The 19,963-nt window shown below is 37.3% G+C and overlaps 1 protein-coding gene across 7 annotated transcripts in view; it reads left to right on the top strand.

Moving 5' to 3' along the window:
• The window catches only part of LOC107217340, a 166,356-nt gene that overhangs the window by 50,689 nt on the left and 95,704 nt on the right, over window positions 1-19,963 (top strand). For 6 of the 7 annotated variants that reach the window (XM_046741888.1, XM_046741890.1, XM_015654838.2 and 3 more), the window contains 8 exons: window positions 3,088-3,230; window positions 3,555-3,898; window positions 15,920-16,054; window positions 17,520-17,678; window positions 18,252-18,425; window positions 18,643-18,865; window positions 18,982-19,283; window positions 19,668-19,892. In XM_046741888.1, the coding sequence (XP_046597844.1) occupies window positions 3,088-3,230; window positions 3,555-3,898; window positions 15,920-16,054; window positions 17,520-17,678; window positions 18,252-18,425; window positions 18,643-18,865; window positions 18,982-19,283; window positions 19,668-19,892 (1,705 nt within the window). The remainder of the gene's footprint in view (window positions 1-3,087; window positions 3,231-3,554; window positions 3,899-15,919; window positions 16,055-17,519; window positions 17,679-18,251; window positions 18,426-18,642; window positions 18,866-18,981; window positions 19,284-19,667; window positions 19,893-19,963) is intronic. The other variant, XM_046741889.1, reaches the window with a different exon arrangement.

Genomic DNA, 19,963 nt, shown 5'->3' on the forward strand with positions numbered 1-19,963 from the left:
TCATCTCGTTACATTTGTACCTGGTATAACCTTTTTTTTTCTTCTTTTTTTCTTTTTTTTTTTTGTTCCGAATACCGGTCATACGTCTGCTATCTTATATTGTGGTGTATAAATGTGTACACAATTTATGAATTCGTAACCCATGATAAACGTACCCACTAAAATTTGGCGGGTGAAACATAAATCACAGGTGCGTAATGTATGCACGTGTATATATAACGCGTACCATTATCATATGTTGTTTGAACCCAACCTTAGGAAATTTATACGTGCCTCGAATTTATATATAGACTTACAGTGGGAGTTTCTAACAAGGATTTATTCGCTTAGTACGTTTTCGTTTTTCAACAAGAATTCCTAGAGAGGCGTGTTGGGTCATGAAAAAAAAACCATTACAGGGCGGTCCGTAAATTTTTAGGGAGTATAACATTTTTATGGACCCTTTAAAAATGGGGAGAAAATTTCTTACACAAGTATTTTCAAATTTCGATAAACCTACATAAACATCGTCCTCGCCAGTGTTCCGAACACGTGTATTCTCTTCAATGTCACGACAATTGTTATCGAAAAATACTCTCATCAGATATACTGATTACCTTCATCATAAGTCTGATTGCAGGAACAAAAAAAAAAAAAAAAAATCAGTTATAAATTACTTTTGCGATGGTTGATAAAAATAAAACCTAAGATGTTAAAGTTCAAGTCTCGATTGCCCATTTTTATTTATTTAGCCTAAACTGTTATTACCGCAACGGACTATTTCATCAGAACGAATTCTATCAGCATTATACGTCATAAATTGCAACAAAATGTTTAAAAAAAAAAAAAAAAAACGGAAAATATTCAAAATTTGACCTTTTTTATAGAAAATTTTATTATCCACAAAATAAAACCAAAAAACATCCTCCCAACTTGTATAGTTTTAGAGATATTTCGGTCAGAGTGTTTGAAAAATTCGAACCGAATGAGTAACCTTTTACAATGTTACTACCGAGTTCCGGTTTTACGAGGCTTTGGTTTAGGCTAAAAACTAAATTTTCGAAGAGTATGCAAGAAGAAAAATAAAAGTTAGAAAAAAAAAAATCAGCCCAATATATGCATACAATGTACGTAAATGCGCATATAACATAGACATAGATGCATATTACTGCAGGTCTACGACGTTTTAACGCTTTCTTCAAAGGATTAACACATGACTAATTGTTCACTTTCCGTAAGCCGATGCCTGTTTCATCGTTGTGTTAAATTTTGCGTGTAATCGTCACACGCTTGCTCGCTTGAACGTGATAATGCAAAAAATTCGTTCACCCTTAACTCTCTTTTTAGTTCCCTTGATTTTTTGTCTCTGTCTCTCTCTCACTCACTCTCTCTCTCTCTCTCTCTCTCTCTCTCTCTCTCTTTTTCTTTCTTTCTTTCTCTTGTACTCGTAATTGCTCACGTATTTCGTTATGTTCGTCAGGTCACAATTGCAATTCAGGTCATTTTCCTTCACTTTCGGTAACTCTTATTTTCATAATTCGTGCGGGTATGTCTTAAAAAAGTCGAATTTCAAAAAAATGAAAACAGACGGGAAAAGTAATTCACGTATAGGTATAAAAATTTATCAAAAAAAGGAATAAAATTTTTTCACACGAGTAGAATCAGAATCAAATCTCAAATATATTCCTCAGATATCTCGCCTGCCGCTGTGTTTGCGATGATGTGCTAACAGCTCTCGTCCTTTTCGTCCTTATCCTGTTGATCCTCCCTCAGAGTCCCTCCTTTTGTAAGACTCTAGCGTGTTATAACGAGAAGAGGAGAAACTGCATCTTGGAACAAATTTTTAGATGGGAACGTCCCGGTAAAATATCAATAAATTCCAAAATAAAGACCATGCTAAGGTATACATGTAGAATTTCAAGTATTATACAATAAATACTCGTGTAAAAAATACTCGTATACAGACACATCCTATTTTAGGGGATGTTTTTGGCTTTACTGAATTATTTTAGGGGTAGGTAAGAATATACAAGTTTAGCCCTTGTTTCGAAAAAATCTACGCGGCCTCCGAAATGCGAAAAATTCGGCCTCATCTTACGGAGGCTCTTTGATTGTCAAATAGTAGTTACGAATATATTGATCCGCAGGATTCGCGAACAGTGAAAAGTTTTATGACTGCTCGCAAGCCGCGCACGTGTAAAGTTTGAAAGAAATGAAAATCTTCGATCATTCGGAATTTCGATGTTTCAAATTTAAAAATTTTTCCAGACGAATGAATCCAGATTTTATTTTCCAAATTTATTCATTCGTATTCCTAAATTCATGCGAAGCATGCAGAGTCTACGCTTTCGGGTTAACCTTTCCTATTCTTACTGCGGTTATACTTAGGAACAAGCCTCGTTTATTAGCGTGTAATCCCTTCGTCAACAAGATCGTTACGTTACGTAGGCAAGCTTTGAATGTACGAGATAACATCACCCCATCGGTATAATTTTAGTGGTCGATTGCGTTATGCATACAAACCAGGGATTTTGCTGATATGTTTTGTGCTTACCACTATAAGTTGGTTTTAACATTCACGAGAATATTTCTCCAAACTCATTTGACTGGAACGTGTTCTCTTCTCCGAATTTTCTATGATGTATATACTCATTATTATATACCACTGCGGTACATCAACGCTTTTTGAAATATATACATAATGAGAATAGTCAGGGGATTTCTATTATCCAGAAAAATGAGGGAAACGTGAGAGAAAAATGAGGGAATTGTGATATCAATTCTTTTCAAACTTCGACTATGCTTTATATATTCAGCCAAGCTAACTTTCGAAAATGGTATTGTTCAATTTATAATTATTCATGTAAAACAAAGCAATGCCACGTGTTTGTGAATCTAAATTTACGCATTGAAGGTGCACAATTTCTGGAGCTTTTGGTCTTGAAAGAAATCCAACATTACTCAAGTTTTGTGGAAAATGATCATTGAATTGTGAATTTTTTATAGAAATTTTATTTGAACATGATTATCGCCACCCTGATATAATAACTTTTATTGCGTAAAATAATTTTTTCCATGTAATAATCCTCATTTTCCATTGAATTACAGTGACGGTCGTCTAGTCGAGGGTGATCAAATATTGGCGATAGATGGACAACCCTTGGATTCCAACATCTCTCACGAGCAGGCGATTTCAATATTGCAAAAAGCCCGCGGGCTTGTTGAGCTAGTCGTTGCCAGAAGCGCCCAAGGTAAGTGAACACTTTTCCAGAAACACTGAATAATGATATTGCACGAATCGATTTACCGTACCTGCCGTTTGTTTTGTTCGTTCTGAAAATTGTCAGAAGCTTCTAATCGTTGATAAAAAGATTCAAGTTCGAAAAGTTTCGAGGAATGCCCCATACATATATATATAAATCATAATAGAAAAGAGAGGGAAATTTTTCAACATGCGGATCGTTAAATTTCGTCGAGGAATTGAGACTTCCTCTTTACTTGGTGTATTTTAAAAACCTTGACGAACATCCCGGGGGGCTGTTTGAGTATCCTGGAATATGTTGATTGCGTTAAAGAAGTTGGGAGCTCGTTGACGCCGGATGAGTTGTCCGGGGCTTCAAATTCGACGACAGCGACGGCAGGAGGAAATTCTGGTGTCGCCGCCGGTGCCGCAGGAGCTGGCAGTCAGACTCAATCCGAGAAGGAACCTCATTCCTGTGCAGGATCAGTATCCGTATCTACGGCAGTGTCCTCGATTGCTACCGGAACACCGCCCGCGACATCGAGCATCTCGAGCGTCAATCCAGCCACCCAAAACAACCCTCAACCATCCGCCCCTGCCGCTGCGACACCGGGTCTTGTCGTCGAACGGAGTCCTTCGGCGGTCAGTGACGCCTCGAGGACTGGCTCTGACATGGTGGTGAGTTTACTCACATTTTGTTATATTTCTTGCATTTTTTTTTTTTTTTTTTTTTCCAGACTTTCTACACTCAATTTTTCACGAGATGGCGGATTGCGCAACTAGTGCGGAAAATAGGTGATTCCCGCACGGGTTTAGTCTCTTGACCGAGCGTGTCGTGGACGGCAAAAGAAACGAGTGCCGTAGACACTTACACGCGTACTGTTTTTCCTTACTGAGTGTGCAAAATTCGATTTTGCGTATCTAAATTAGTGCGTAAAATAAAACATTCCCGTACTAGTGGGGGAATTGAATCGATATATCTTTTCTTTCTGATCTAACTAGATATTTTGATTTCATTTTTGAACTAGTGTGAAAATGTACCTACTATTTTGCCCACTCGGTTGGGAAAAAGATGTGTTTTTTTTGTTTTCAGACGAACTAAAAAAAATGTTCTTCCATTATATTATACAACGGTATACAACTACTTTGATAAATTTTTTTTTTTTCTCCTCACTTCCGTTTTGTTTGCCAAAACAAAATTGAAATTTACCGTAGGGACTCGGAACTATGATCCTCATTTTATTGACATATCCTTTAACGTGAAAAAAAAAAATAAATAAAATATGGTACGGACAGAAATCTTGAGTCCTATATCTTGTAAAAAATCAAGTATCCGGAACATTTTTAACATTCCGTGATTTCGTACTATAAAATGGCAGCTCTGTAAGTTTTCCAAAAATTGATCAGTCTTCGGAAGTCGGACGAATCTTCACGAGATTTGATGTATAAATAGTTTTGCTCTCAATCTACACGGTTTTGTAAATTGTTATTTTTTTTTTCCATTCCAAGTTCCAAGATTTCTTATCGACAACGATTGTAGCGGTTTTATGAAAGCTTTGAAACCTCTATTATTTTTAGAATTTCATAAAGAAATTGCCGACTGGCTCTCGTGTCGGATCGAGTATTTCATCGGATGTTTGGCTCGGCGAGGGTGCGGTTGGATCGGGTTACACTCGACCTTATATCTTCGGTTATTTGCTCCATGTTACGCACCCGGTTAATTACAGGTTCGGAATTTATACCGCAATCGAGGCTCGATCCGTTTTCCGAACGAATTCACGTCAATTCCTCGGTCAAAGTTCGAAGTTCCGATGCTCGGAATTAATTATTTCAGTACAGAATCACTGTAACGGACGGGAAAAACAATCACTTTTCTCTCAATCACTCTCGGAGTATAAAACGGACTCTTATAACTACGCTATCAGACAATATCACACATCTGATTCATATATATATATGTATTTGTAATTTAACCCTTTCAGTCACAGAAGCCGCTATAGTGACGCCATTTTTTTTTTCTTTTGTCATTTCTTTTCCATTCCACGTAAAATCCTGATTTTTGTTTGCATTTTCCGGTACAAAAAATACTTACACTTTGGAATTGTTAGAATTTTTTTTTTAATCCACAATTATTTGTAATTGTTATAAATAAACATATGTAAAAAAAAAAATCGTATTTTCGCGAATGTAATCCGTTGGCGGATAAATTTGACGATAAACGTATACTAAAATCACTTGAAATTCATTGGTCAACAAACAGAGATCTCAGAATGGCCATTACATTTACATTATTTAATGCATAGGGGTGCTTTTCGCCCTTCTTAAGGGGGCATACAGATAGTATTGGGGTTTACACCTATTCTCGAGCTAAAATCGTACTGTTCTAAAATAAATATTCACACAAATTTCATTCAAGACCGCTGTCTAAAACATTTGATATTCACCCTATTTTCACCCCATTGTTGGGATTGTTTTTAATTTCATTAAATTTGACATCAGATTCGTAATCAGCGTCGACAAATACGTACTGAATTTTGTGACTGAAAGGGTTAATAAGCGTGTCGACTATTTTCAGTGTTAACTATTTCTCAGTATACATACATATTTTGTTAAATATTTTTTTACTCTCCCTCTTTTTAAAGGTAAAATAATATTTTATGCTGATATTTTTTTCGGAATGTATACTTCTTGATTTAATTCAGAAGCTTTGCAATATTCTTCATATGGTGTTGGAGCTTCAATCAAATTATGAAACGAGTGCGGTTTAAAATTGTTTGTAATGTAATTAAAACTCCGATCGTTTGTTAATTCGATTAAATTTAATTTTTTTTCCACTCAAACTTCATTAGGTATTTTATCGACGGCTAAGTAATTAATTAGAATTAAAATATTATTATACGTTGAAAAAGTTTTATTTCCCTCAATCGAGAATTATTTTCCAACTACGGAGGATTTAATGATTTATTGATAATATCTCATACGGGCCGATTAACTGATAATTATCAACACTTATCGAGAAGATAGTGTAAAGTTAAAAAGTATAATTACAGATAAGTGTCGCAGATTTATTATAACCGTGATAAAAATGTTTGTTATCATCATTATCCTAGCGTAGATATATAGACACACATTCGCTGTCAGAAATTTTTTCATCTCCTTTTGTTTTTCTGTTTTTTTTTTTTTTCTTTCATCCGTCGTTCAAGTTTCGCATGCACCTGACGTATTTCACAGATCCACCTCGGCTTGCCAACGGCTATCCAACTGTACTCAGAATATCACGTCTTTCGTATACCTTTGTTGTACGAAATATACATTCAATTTGACGATGACAGAGCGGTAAAATTCACTTGAACAAATTTTAAGGCATAAATATTCCACGATATTCGGCCAGCCAGGGAATTTGGAATCTCGACGTTTGACCAATATCATAATTATTTTCCTACTTTATGCGTGCAATTTAACCCCATGTATTTCTATTATTGTAACCAAGCACAAGTCGAACTTTAACACTTATCGCCTATACAAATTAATCCTTCAATTCGGCTGATCGATTTCATTTCAAATAACTAATTTTACGATTGAAACAATCTCATCTTATTAACTTTATCGTCGACAACCGTGCTTTCGACCAATAGACCGTGTGACAAATTTTTTCTTTGTTTTCTCGAATACGTAAACTAGGCTCTATAAATATAATTTCGAATGAAACGAATCCCAGTCGAATTGAATAACTGAATAAATCGAGTTATTATGCATTTACAATAATTTATCCACTTCTCTATCTATTCGTAGTATGTAACACTTTAATTTATCCTATTTCGGAAAGAGAACGGCAGTAATGAAAAGTAAGGGAGACGAAATTTACGGTCCAAAGTACGCGTACATTATACAGGAAAGTTTAATGAAACTCGTTCATGCCGGGGAATCTGCTGCGCGGCGAGATGAAGCCGAAGTAAGGGGGGGGGGGGGGGGGGGGGGGGGGGCATGGTGAAGTTTTTATTTTATACTCCCGCAGAGGTTTGCAGTCTGTGGGATACGGAAATTGAGGCGATTGCGATCGAGTTTTTACCCCCATTTTTTCTCCCTACCTCCAGATCCTATTACTAATTGTAAGAATTCGTTATTTATTCACACCGAGAGAAATTTTTAGTTCCGGTTACCGCTCGGTCCTTGACTATTTTCATTTTTTACCACAATCGAAAAATATAGTTCCAGGTACAAAATAAAAATTAAGTTTTCTAGCTGTCACCGGAAAGTCTAGTATCCGTTACTATTCTTTCTCATTACGATCACTGTTGCTAGATTTTCTTGCAACTGTTGCGAAAATTTAACGCTCGTGCAAGGATAAATTGGCGTCAAAGCCTTATTTAACTAAAAAAGTAGAGTAAAGCTCGGAAACTGATAGCGCAAAATGGTTAGGCGTGTACCTCGTTTTTCGTAATCCCAACAATATTCAAACAGTTTTTTTAACAATACCTGTCTTACTCAATTTTTCTAGTTACCGTAACAAATGAAATTTTTCTCAGTGCAGTTATGAACCGCGCTTTCGTTATTCTCCGTTCTTCGCGTACTTACACACGTGTAGTATAATTACTCGAGGAGGTCTTGCGGGTCGATTTGGAAAAGAAGCGGAATAAACCTGCAACACCCGAGAGAAAAGTCTCGGGGAAATTACAACCCTGTGGGAGATAAATCGAGGAAAACACGCCTCGACGTTAGCTACCCAACTTCTTTCCTCTCTACCTACTTCCATAAACTTCGAGCTTTTAGACTGATTGCCAAGACTCGCGAGTACTGCTTGCTTCATCGTGATCAATCCGAACCAACCAATCCTGAAAAATTAATTTCTATCCGTAATTTTCAATCTTCCTAATTCCTGATTTCTCTCTCGATTCAATTCTTCGCAACTTCTATTATCCTTGCTAAGTACTTCGCGATATATATGTATACATTAAAATTGGGGTAAAAATCTGTAAAAGTATCTTACGATTAATCCCCATCGTCTTCTATTTTTTAAGCAATTTAACGATGCTTTCTTTCAGGGATATTTAATAAATCACAAATCGAATAGCTTGCAGTATTGATAATATTGCTATCACGTTGACAAAAATATTCAACACTTTCAATACAAGCGTTTGCTTGAAAGTGGCTAAAAAAAAAAAAAAAAAAAAATTCAAGTCAGAAAACCTGGAATAATTATAAAGTCCTACGTGTGTCGCTCCTCAGATTTCATTTAGGTGTGTTTAATTATATTCCGGGCAGCATGTTAATTCCGAGGTTCAGATCATATTTTTCACGAAGGGTTTTTCGGTATACCTGATACCGTGCATACATCATGCATTTATTTACGCATAATGTATTCAAATAACAACGGTTAAAAGGTCGCGTTATTAAAAAGCCGCTGGTTTTATTTGTCAAAGAAACGCATAAAGCTCGTGCGACCAATTTCCTCTCTCTCTCTCTCTCTCTCTCTCTCTCTCTCTCTCTCTCTCTCTCTCTCTCTCTCTCTCTCTCTCTCTCTCTCTCTCTCTCTCTCTCTCTCTCTCTCTCTCTCTCTCTCTCTCTCTCTCTCTCTCTCTCTCTCTCTCTCTCTCTCTCTCTCTCTCTCTCTCTCTCTCTCTCTCTCTCTCTCTCTCTCTCTTCCGTTCTCACTCGGTTTCTACAAACAGATATAATACATCATTTCAACAATTCCTACCACGTTACATGTATTATTAATCCGTTTACAACGAAAGGCGGGTTGTATATTACACGCGTGTTGGTAGACGAACCCCCCGCACGTACATATTCCACAACAGTTGGACGAAGGAAGGAAATATCCGTCTAACCGCGGTTTGTTTCATCCGGTACCTACACAAATTATTATACCTTGTACCCTCGGTCAGGCCAGGGCAACGATAATTAAGGTCGTAGGCCGAAGGGTCGAGCATATTTGCCTTGTCGCGACCACCGAATCTTAAGATTTAATAGGACCTACAGTCTGAAACAAAAGTCAGAAAAGAAGAGAAATAACCGTTTTAAAAATCTTGAGCAATGGGTTGAAATCCTGCCGATGACGGTTAATATACATAAACCAATTACATGCCCTTTTATGTATTTTGTAATCGAAATGAATCTAAGGAAATTCTAATAACACTAGATAATGTAACAACAATTTGAGAAAAATTTTGTGATTATCACGTTTAAATTGAATTAACTCTGGTGATTTTCGTACGATTTTAATTGTTCTGGAAATGGTGTAAAAAATGTTCCAGAAATATCAAATAATTGTACAGTTATACCGTTTCTACTCGCGCAAAACTATTTTTATACACTCCGGGCTAACGATTCGTGAAAAATTCTCAAGCCGATCTCTAAAAACATCCACGGTGAAGAAAATAAGCTCGAAATCATTAGAAACCGATCGATTTATACACCAGAATTCAATCATTTTGAAGATTACAATAACGACGAATGTTGTTTTATTTATTCCTGTTCACCATCACTGGTCCAACTGACATAATTGCTGGGAATTCTTTGAACGCTGTTTTCTGTTTTCCTAACTTTTGTGTCAGACTGTGCATCACGTTCCGCCTTAAAGGGGAAACGGTTCCGATATCAAAACAAAAATAAAAAAACCTTGGATAATTATAACTATATATTTGATGTAATTTCGAACAAGCAAAGTCTTAAATTGAAATTTCATTCAATTACTCAACTAATTTATAATTTTTCACCAAATTTTTCTCATCGCACCTTTGTTTCCAACTTTGGAAAAAGAGAGAAAATTCACCCACCGTCAAACGGCGTTGCGTGTCGGCGGATCGCAGCCTGCTTTAACCCTCATCTACTCTTCTCCATATTATTCTCATGCCAGTAGGTTAGAAGTACCTACACATCGATTTTTACCTCCCAACTTGTTCTACGCGTGGTAATAGTCAGGTGGTAACTCGAACCTTCCAGGTCACGTGGTACGGCTGATGCACGCAATTTACGGGTGTGTTTGTTTGGTTTGCGGAGATACGAGTTGAAAGAAGGGAAAATACAATAAAAGAAATGCGAACGAGAAAAGCTCGGGGTGATGCGAAGAATGTTGGAGGGTATATAAGGAGGATAACGAGCCAGGGGAAAAAGAGTTATGAAAGAACATTCTCAACGGTTTATATTCCGACCCAACTTTTTCTCATTCCTTTTCAACACAGTGTCCTTATGATTTACTACTATCTTATACTTTCCCCTGTTTTCACGAATTTTCTTTCACACGTACGGCATGTAATAATTATTTTTATCTATCAAACATTTTTCACCCCGATTCGCATTTCAACTTATTCGTCGCACGTATAACGAGAATTTTTCCGTCAAGCTAATTTATTGTCTGCTTTTAATTTTTATCGTTTGCGTTTGATAAGTTTTTGATTTAGATTTAACGGGTTTTTTGAACAGTTTTTTTTTTTTTTCTTCATCTCTTTCAACAACAGGATTAACAATAATTTTCTACCCCTTTGAAATTTGTGTTTCTGCAGATAATTCGTAGCCGGGTACGAAACGTGAATTTGACGCTTTTTTCGCGTTTTTATTTCTATCCCAGAGAGCGGACCGCTAAGATTTATTCTAACATGGTTTACAGAATTTTAAAAATACAGCGAAGTACCGATTTTTTAAACTTATGGCAGCAATGATGTTGAATTCTCGGTTAATCGACGAATTGCAGAAAAAATGTTCCAGCCTGTCGGTTAATTTCTAAATCTGGTGTAAAATCAAATCTGACCCTGTGGAATCTCAAGAAGAGTACATCTATAAAGGTCAAGCCTCCTTCGGAAGCTCAGCTTTTTCATCGATTATTTTCTCAAGTTCTTTTCATTCTTCTTCTCCAGGTCCGAGATCAGTTTCCATAACAATTGACAGAGTTTTCTTTTTTTTTTTTTTTTTGCCTCTATTAAGCATTAACTCAGAATAAATTCCCATTCAATTTATGACACCACTCTAACCTCGGCTATTATTATTTTTTCACGTTACAATTAGCGCTCAGTTTTGAAAAATTTCGCGATATGCATACACGAACACTTCGATCCTGATTAGAATAATTTTGTTCATTTATTTATTTATTTTTATTTTTTTTTTGTTATCTCCCCACAGAGCATGAACATGAATCTTGTAGTTTTTAGTTTTACTATTTCCCTAAACATGATCCGCTGGCGAATTGTTTGGCATAAGTTTGAACTGCAGCGAGGCAGAATTAGATTGCTATTATATTTGCCCCGCAGAGTTACAGTCGGTTCATATTTCGCGTGCTCAACCGTCGGATTAATTATCGTACTCAAAACTTGGTGTATAATATGGAGAAATTTCAAGTTACGGACGGGAGTTGTTACACTTTTCGTTTCAGGGCACGCGGTTCGTTGGTTCGGAAAATCCGTAAACTTGTGAAAAGATAGATGGATACAGCGGCGCTATTCTCGGTAAACAAACATCAAGTCAAAATATACCGAAAGGGCGCAACTTCGACAGGTCAAAGTTCGAAAAGTGGGAAAATGAGAAAATTAAAAATTCTGAACGATCGAAGATTTGAGTATATTTTAATCATTGGAATTTTACTTTTCGGGAACTTTGTTCCGTCGGATTTCCGAGCATTCGAAACTTTGTTGTTTCTTCAAAGTTCGACTTCTTTACTTCAAGTTTCGCCGCCAAATAATTTGGAATTAAGCGCTTTCGAAACCTTTCAAATTCGGAACTTCAACTTCATTTCGGAATATCTCCACCTTTTGCATCAAAATTCGTCTCGGTCGAATTCGCGTTTGCCATTTCCTACTACGTACTGCCATTGTTTGATCTCTATACGTGTTTACTGGGTCAGACGAAAATCCTTCGCTCTGTAAGACCCTGGGCTGCCAGCCTATACCTATCGAATCTAAAATCAATAACCCCCAGCGCGCTTCTCTTCTCCAGACATTTTCTTATCCAGCGAACAGCTCGAGAATTTCCGCGAGCGGAAAAACCGGTCGAACAAATCAACCGTTCACGGATTGAACAATTATTGGTAAGCTTTAAACCGGAGGCGGTGCCGTCTTACTCCGAGCTGTAAAAACCGCGAGCGCTTTTATGCCTCGAGAATTTGCGGAAAATTGGTAAATCTGAACTGCGCAATATGGGCTCTGCTGTTTCGTGCAGTGTTATATTCTCTTGTTTTTCAATTATTACGGGAAAATAATTTCTCGGGTGAAACGTGGGGGAGATGAAAGAGATCACAATTTCATTTCTGCCAGGGATATTTGCTTCGTATAAAAACCAGAACAAGAAAATATATTATTTTATCTGTCGAAGGATGTTTAAAATAAAGCTATGCGTAGAAAAATTGAAAATAAGAATAACTGTCTGTAAGGATATAACAACGCAATTATATCTTACACCGATACAGTCTTGATTATAGCAAAATGGTGATTTGTTTTTTCGTAAATTTCATTAAATGTCGCATTAAATTTTTTCACCTACAACTCAATATAAGAAAAATATGAAATATAATCCATTCTTGTCTCTTATTTTCAATCAGCTACAACTTGACGTGTATAATCAGCAATATTTTCTCATTCTTTTAATCTAAAAAGCAATAAAACCAATTTCACCCCCCCGGGGTGAGACATTTTTATTTCACCTTTCTTGAATCTTTTGCCGCGATACAATACACGTAAAAATACATACACACAGAGCGTAGAAATTCATATCCATATGAAGAACGTCGCCGTAAATTACCCCGCCTTAATTAATTGGGCTTTGTGTATCGGCGTTGCTCTCTCGCCTTGGCTTCTCCATTATTTCCCCGATTCTATCGCCTCCCTTTTCGCCTCGGCTAAGAGCTTCGTCGTTAAGGCAATCTATGCTACATTTAGCGGATAATTCACCTCGTCAAGAACTGATCATTGCATCTTTAGCCTACATCAGCTACCAGCTTCGCACGTCTCGTCGATTTTCGAACAGGCCGATTCGATCATCGTGTCTGTAAAAGAAATTTTGTCTATCGTTACGATCTGTGTTTAATTTTGTATATATTCACAAAGACCAATTAAAACATTCGTAAGCTACTGCTAAAGATGATTCACGAACAAAACATGTGTTTTTTTTCTTTCTTCTATTTTTTATCGGAAGGAACTATACGTATGTAAATTTTATCGGGTTTGCAAATTGTATAATACATCAAATCTTTTTCTAAGAATGGTCAGATATTTTTTGATCTTTTCTACACCTCACATTCTCAATTCGCTCGTGTTAATTCAATACCTATTTGTTTAATTCGCCTCGAGGGAATTGGATCAATATAAATTTACACGACGATACGTTCGCGTAAAATCGATTCGCGTCTATGTACATGTAATACGAAGCGTATTCTACTTATATAATTTTTTTCTTTAAATACAGCTAATTTACTGTGTTTTGTAAGTTTTTATTTTATAGTGGACCATTAGACGATTTAGGAAAGCAAAATAGACCGTTATTACGTAGATGCAAAGCTTGTCTAGCTTAGCAGTAAATATTTATTCTATTTTCTTCTAATTTTCACCGCGTTTATCGCACAGACTGAAATTGTACGAACTCTTTACCGTGTAACAAATTTTCCATCATTTATCTATCATTATTTTATTTATCTTCTTTTTTTTTTTTTTATTATTTTTTTTTTTTTTTGCTTTTCGTTCTCTACGTAACATTAGAAATTTATTAATTTCGTAATATTTTATATTTGTACCAAACTGCACGTGAAAATATGTATTATTCGGGTTATTCTGTACGTTGAGATTATTCACAAACGTATATCGTAACCCTACATTTCTATTCCTGCGATAGGGCCGAGTTTTCCCCGCGTATAAATAAATTACGAATGTCTTTAATCGGGCTGCCGCTCGACGTTCCAACGAGGGACTGAAAATGATAAAATAATAAGCGTAAAAATTTGAGCGTTATTCAAAAGAGAGTAAGATGAAAAATATGCCTATTATAACATACATTATACAAAAATTTTGCTACCCTCGTTCGTTCGCTTGGCTTCACTCTATGTACAGGGTATTTTATACATCAGAGAGAAACGTTGAAAATCAAAGGCTTCTCGGCGAAGAACAAAAAGGATACAACACATGTACATACGTACGTACATACATACATTATACATAAAACTGTCCTTTGAAGATAATTAATGAAACGCTAATTGCTTTTCGGAAGCTTTGCTCGTACTCGCGCGATTCGTTGCCAAATTTACTACCTAATGCTGAAGCGTCGGTGTAATGGGAGGGTAGAAAGTTGTGGAAAATTTCTGTAAAACGAGGCTCAAATTTTATCGCCTAAAGTCAGCGTGGCCAATTATTTCGTATATTTCGTAAAAACTTTTTCATCCCTGTCATTGTCATATATATTCATTGCACGTTATGTATTCAAATATACAATAACGCGATGTAACACGTTTCCCACTGCAGTATTATAACAATTGTTAACAATAAGATGAATTCTACGATGATTTTTTACTCGAGCTCAGTATATGTTTACGATGACAGAGAAAACTTGGAAAACCGAGAAAACAGTCGGGGAATTTAAAAAAAAGACTGCTTTTTTAGTCCGTCGAAGAAATAAACTCTCGTTTTTATACAAACTGTTATCGATCTTGAGAAAAAAAAAAGATTGCACTCAAAATTTTGTTCCATAGTATAATTTCATATATTTCATGTATAATATTACTTAATACCAAACCTCCTTTGGTTTTTTCTTTCGAACGGAAAATCGCAGGCTATTGTTTGTAAATCGATAGTCAAACGGTGAGGATAGTTATCAGGTAATATCAAAGGTATTAATAGTGAAAGCAAATTTCATTAATCAGCGTTACGTTTCTTGGAAAGTTATTGAAAAAAAGATGTTATTTTCAGGCTGAAATACCTGGATAAAAGTCAGGGAATTTCCGATTTTCTAAAAAGCGTACGAACCCTGGATGGTAATTAAAGGCGAAAATGCGAAATGTATGAAGATACTTATTAACGAGAAAAAAATGTGAGGAAATTTTTCACGAATCGAAATATGAAGCCACAGAAACTCGACGGCAGCCGTATCAGTTTCATATTGCGGATACTTGAATTCACACACTGCAGCGTATTTCGCCAATAGATTCTATGTCGCGAAACTCTGAAAATGCTAAATTGCCGTCTAGATTACAGCGGATCGCGGTCCATTCCTACCGATACGTACATACTGTATATACCATGTACCTTTTATACATATGTACTATCTATACATATACCCGGATATTGCTGCCCGGCAGCTGTTCCAATTCCAAATCAAAATTTTATTTCTTTCATTTTACGTCCGTTATTTTCACGCCGTCTCAACGCTTCAATATTGTTCCATTGATTTTTCAAAAACCGCGACGACGATTGTAACAGTAATTTATTAAAGACGGTTCAAAAGTTTTTATAAAAATCATCGTCATTCTTTTTTCCGTTATATCCGAAACTCTGTGTAATTCGGGCGTTTGGTAATATTGGCAAAAAATTATGAACGTTGAAAGACGATCGTAAAATTATACTGGATATTGTAACGAATTTTGAAATTCAAAAAAATTACTTTCGGTGGTTAGACAAGTGTTTGTGCGAATTATGACAGTTAAGACTGGTAAGCCACAGACCAAAAACAACGAGAAACTGTTCGTTTTTCATTTACTCATCGATTTTGCTTTTTCAAATTTCTTTTCAGCTGAATACGGAGTGGGCACAAGTTGAAGTGATCAATTTGATCAACGATGGAAGCGGTCTTGGATTCGGAATCATTGGCGGACGGAGCACAGGCGTCGTCGTCAAGACGATACTTCCGGGCGGAGTTGCCGATCGCGTAAGTCTGTTTTATATTAGCGCGTTCGCGGGGACAAAAAAAAAAAAAAATGGAACAGAGAACAGAAAAAAAGGTTGCAAATAATTCACAGGGAAGAACGTACGAATGCGGCATAATCGCGAAATATCTTACGTTTTATTTCAACTTTTAATCCCGCACGATATTTCGATCCGGGGTAGAAACAAAAACAAAAAACAATAATAATAATAATAACAATTGAAATGAAAATAAATCCCGTCCCTCATCGTTGGCAAATAAAATTTCACGTTTTTTCTCTCCTTTCTTCGTGAAATATTTCAGTGATGAGATTTTTTTTCTAATAAAATATCCGCGTAACGAAGCAAACGGAAGTGCGAAAGAAGGGAAAAAAAAGAGGCGAGAGAGAGAGAGAGAGGTCGGACCTGAATTTGCGATACCTACGGGAGATATTTTCGCGAAAGCTCCGAAAGAATCAGCGGGTTTGTAACAGGTCGTGAGGTTGAGATTATTGAGAGAGATACTCGGGAGGAGTTTTGTTTTCTCTATGAAATCAGCAGGGCGAGGTTGAAATTCTCGGGTGAAAAACTGGGGCGGCATAACCGGCCTTCTGAATAAAATTACAGGCACACGTTAATGTTCTCTCCTCTCATTCCCTCGTCTTTGTGCCACGGTGATGAATGAATGCATTTGCATTGTCCGAGGTTCTACGCACGTATGCACGACTATTTTGCCAACAATCGCACACATGCAAGTCGTTACAATGTGATACGGGATGAAAATTCGCTCGTTATACGCGCAGAACTCCGGGTATAAAACCTCATCCGAGAACCGCGGATTGTTCTATTATTATACTCCCTTTCATTCGATTCTTACACATCTAGTTTTATACCTAATTATACACCTCGCACCCACCGTACGTGAATTTGATAACAATTTCTGCCATCTTGTTTGTATATTATATTTGGAAACGAGAAAAAAAAAAAAAAAAAAAAAAGAAAAATTGATCAGATCGAAAAGAAAACGAGTAAAACGTGATATTTATGCATTATAAAGCTGACATCTGTACGATTAAAGTACAAGCGACAGCTATTGCAGTAGTATTTTATTACGCGTACCGCAGTGCAGTGTCTGCTTTGACTAAGAGTAAAAGCTATCGATCAGTAAGCTCTAATATCGACGAGTCTTTTCCGTATATAAAATAGAGACTGCAGGTCGAGTCTCTCTTTTAAGAATAAAAGGCGCTAAGAGATCACCTGCATCACTTTTCCTATCTCCTAATCGTTTCGTCTCGAGGCTGATCCATCTCCTTCCCTCCTCTCGCGTTATCTTATTTCTTTGCTTCCAGTTTTCTTCACCTCTACAGCATAGCTGTTACATACCGTATAATTATTCGTCGTCTTCTCTGATTCTCATATTTATTTCATGCTACGTTCTTTTTTCTGTTTCCTTATTCACAACGTATCGATTTCCCCGTCACGCGCCGCAGGATAACAGACTTCAGAGCGGAGATCACATCCTGCAAATCGGCGATGTCAATCTTCGGGGAATGGGGAGCGAGCAGGTCGCTGCTGTCCTTCGTCAATCCGGGACTCACGTTCGCCTCGTCGTCGCTCGTCCCGTCGAACCGACGTCTCCGGATTACCAGGTAATTGAAATATCGATATCAAGTCCCAAGAATTATATTTCCGAGAGTAATAAATAAATTTAAAAAAAAAAAAAAACAAACGAACAAACAAACCAACAAAACATCTTATCAAAGTGAAAGTATAAAGAAACCTGAAGAAATGTTCGAAAATTCAGGTACAAAAGCTCGGAATAAACACTGAGATGTTTTTTTTTATCAAGCTTGCAGCGTAGCCACTAAATACGTCGTACATACACACACCTGTAGATCTATATATACATATGTACGTATACATGCATATGTATGTATATTTGTTGTACAACTTTTTATTATATTTCATTAGCGATGAATCAGTTCCGTTTAACGAAGTTTTAATTTCGTTTACATTTTGTTTGTATTTGTTCAACAGTCACCCACCTTATTAATTTACGCGGATAATTTCACGGTGGTTTTACGTGTGCGGGAAATTTTTGAAAAATATCGAAAAATATCGAAAAAACAACCAACTATAAATACGAATTCAATAACTCGAATTCGGAACTAATCTTATAAACACGTTTCTTATTTTTTTCTCGCTTCTCTTTTACATATCAGGCACTTGGAAGCCATGCTCCGATCGTTCCAACAAGAATCTTGGGCGATCCGGACGAACTGGAAAGACACCTCGTGCACAGCGTGCCGGAATCTTGCAACCGAAACGGTCCTTCGGGTGAAAACAATTACGATAACGGTTACATGTACTCTCAGGAACCAGAGAACGAGATGCACGTATGTAAAAAACTAACAAATAAATAAATACGACGTTAATGGCAGTAATTTCTTGTTACGAACAATAACGTCGACGTAGATTCTTTCTACTCCCGCACGCAATTGAATAGAAAATTATGAGACAAAGAATACGAAGAAATGTTTGGAGAATTCTTTTGGCAATAGTCGTTAATTTCAAGGCTAGATCGACTGACGCGAGTGTGAAAACTGTTTCCAGGCACGCCCAGGACTCATTATGGACGTTGTGCGTAATCCCGTTCCCGTCAGTGCTGTTCCTGTTATCGCGACGACTCCCGGCGGCCAAATGCCCAATTTGCCAGTCATCTCGATGGACCCGCTGGACGTCGGCAGTCTTCCGGAAATGGAGCGATTCACCGTAGAGCTTAAAAAGGACATTTACGGCCTGGGTATCACAATAGCGGGATACGTGTGCGAGAAAGGTTTGTGTAATTGGGATGGAAAGTAACCGGAACCTTCACTGACCAATTTCCGTGCTTCGCTCCTTCGCTGATTTGTTAACATTCTGTAACATTCTGTAATGTTATCCTGCGCGCAGAGGAACTGTCGGGGATTTTCGTCAAGAGCATAAGCGAGGGAAGCGCCGCGGATCTCAGCAATAAGATACAAATAAACGACCGGATAGTCGAAGTCGACGGCCATTCTCTTCAGGGATACTCGAATCACGAAGCTGTCGAAGTTCTCCGCAGCACCGGGCAGAGCGTCACTTTGTGCCTGGAAAGGTACCTTCGTGGCCCCAAATATGAAACGCTTCAACAAGCCATCGCTGCCAGCGAACAAGGCCCTCAGCAACCCGGATCACCGTCCATAGCCAGCCTGCCAAGCTTTCCAATCAGCGCGGTGAGCGGGGAAACAATTTTTTTTTTTTTTTTTTTTTTTCTTGGAGGGGTTCAACCACTTATCGTCGGTTTTTCTGCACAGCGGATTTCGGAATTTCAAGGATTTGCTGAGATTTCAGAGGATTTCGCGAGATTTCACGGGGTTTTTTGTAACTTTATAAGGTTTTTTTTTTTTGTGATTTCAAAATTTCAACGATTACATGATATTTCACATGATTTCAAGAACGTCGAAGAAATTTTTATGACCTCATACGATTTCGTGAAAAACGTAAACGAGATTTCCAGAGTGGTTAGCCCTTCGGTATCCTTTCAATCGTTTGTCGAACATATCGAACAAAGTAAAGTGACGATATTAATGTCGAACATTTTCTTCCATTCTGTTCAGGACGGGGAAACAACGACGGAAATCGAGCCGGAGGGTGAATCGCACACGACTGTCGATAGCTCAGTGATGCAGGAAAGGGAACGCGACGATTCCGTCGGATTAAGAGACGAAGCTTCGAACGTTGAAGCGCTGCTCAGCGATCCGTCCGCCGAGCTGACCCCGCAGATAAGAGCTTCGATAAAGTCCAAATGGCAGAAGATCGTTGGTCCCGATACTGAGATTATCGTGAGTAAATGGGGCAAAAATTAATATCCAGCACAGATTTCCTCCCCCACCACTCTTGGCAAAAGTGACAC

This window comes from Neodiprion lecontei, chromosome 5 (genome assembly GCF_021901455.1).
Source record: "Neodiprion lecontei isolate iyNeoLeco1 chromosome 5, iyNeoLeco1.1, whole genome shotgun sequence".
In the NCBI taxonomy this organism is placed as follows: Eukaryota; Metazoa; Arthropoda; class Insecta; order Hymenoptera; family Diprionidae; genus Neodiprion; species Neodiprion lecontei.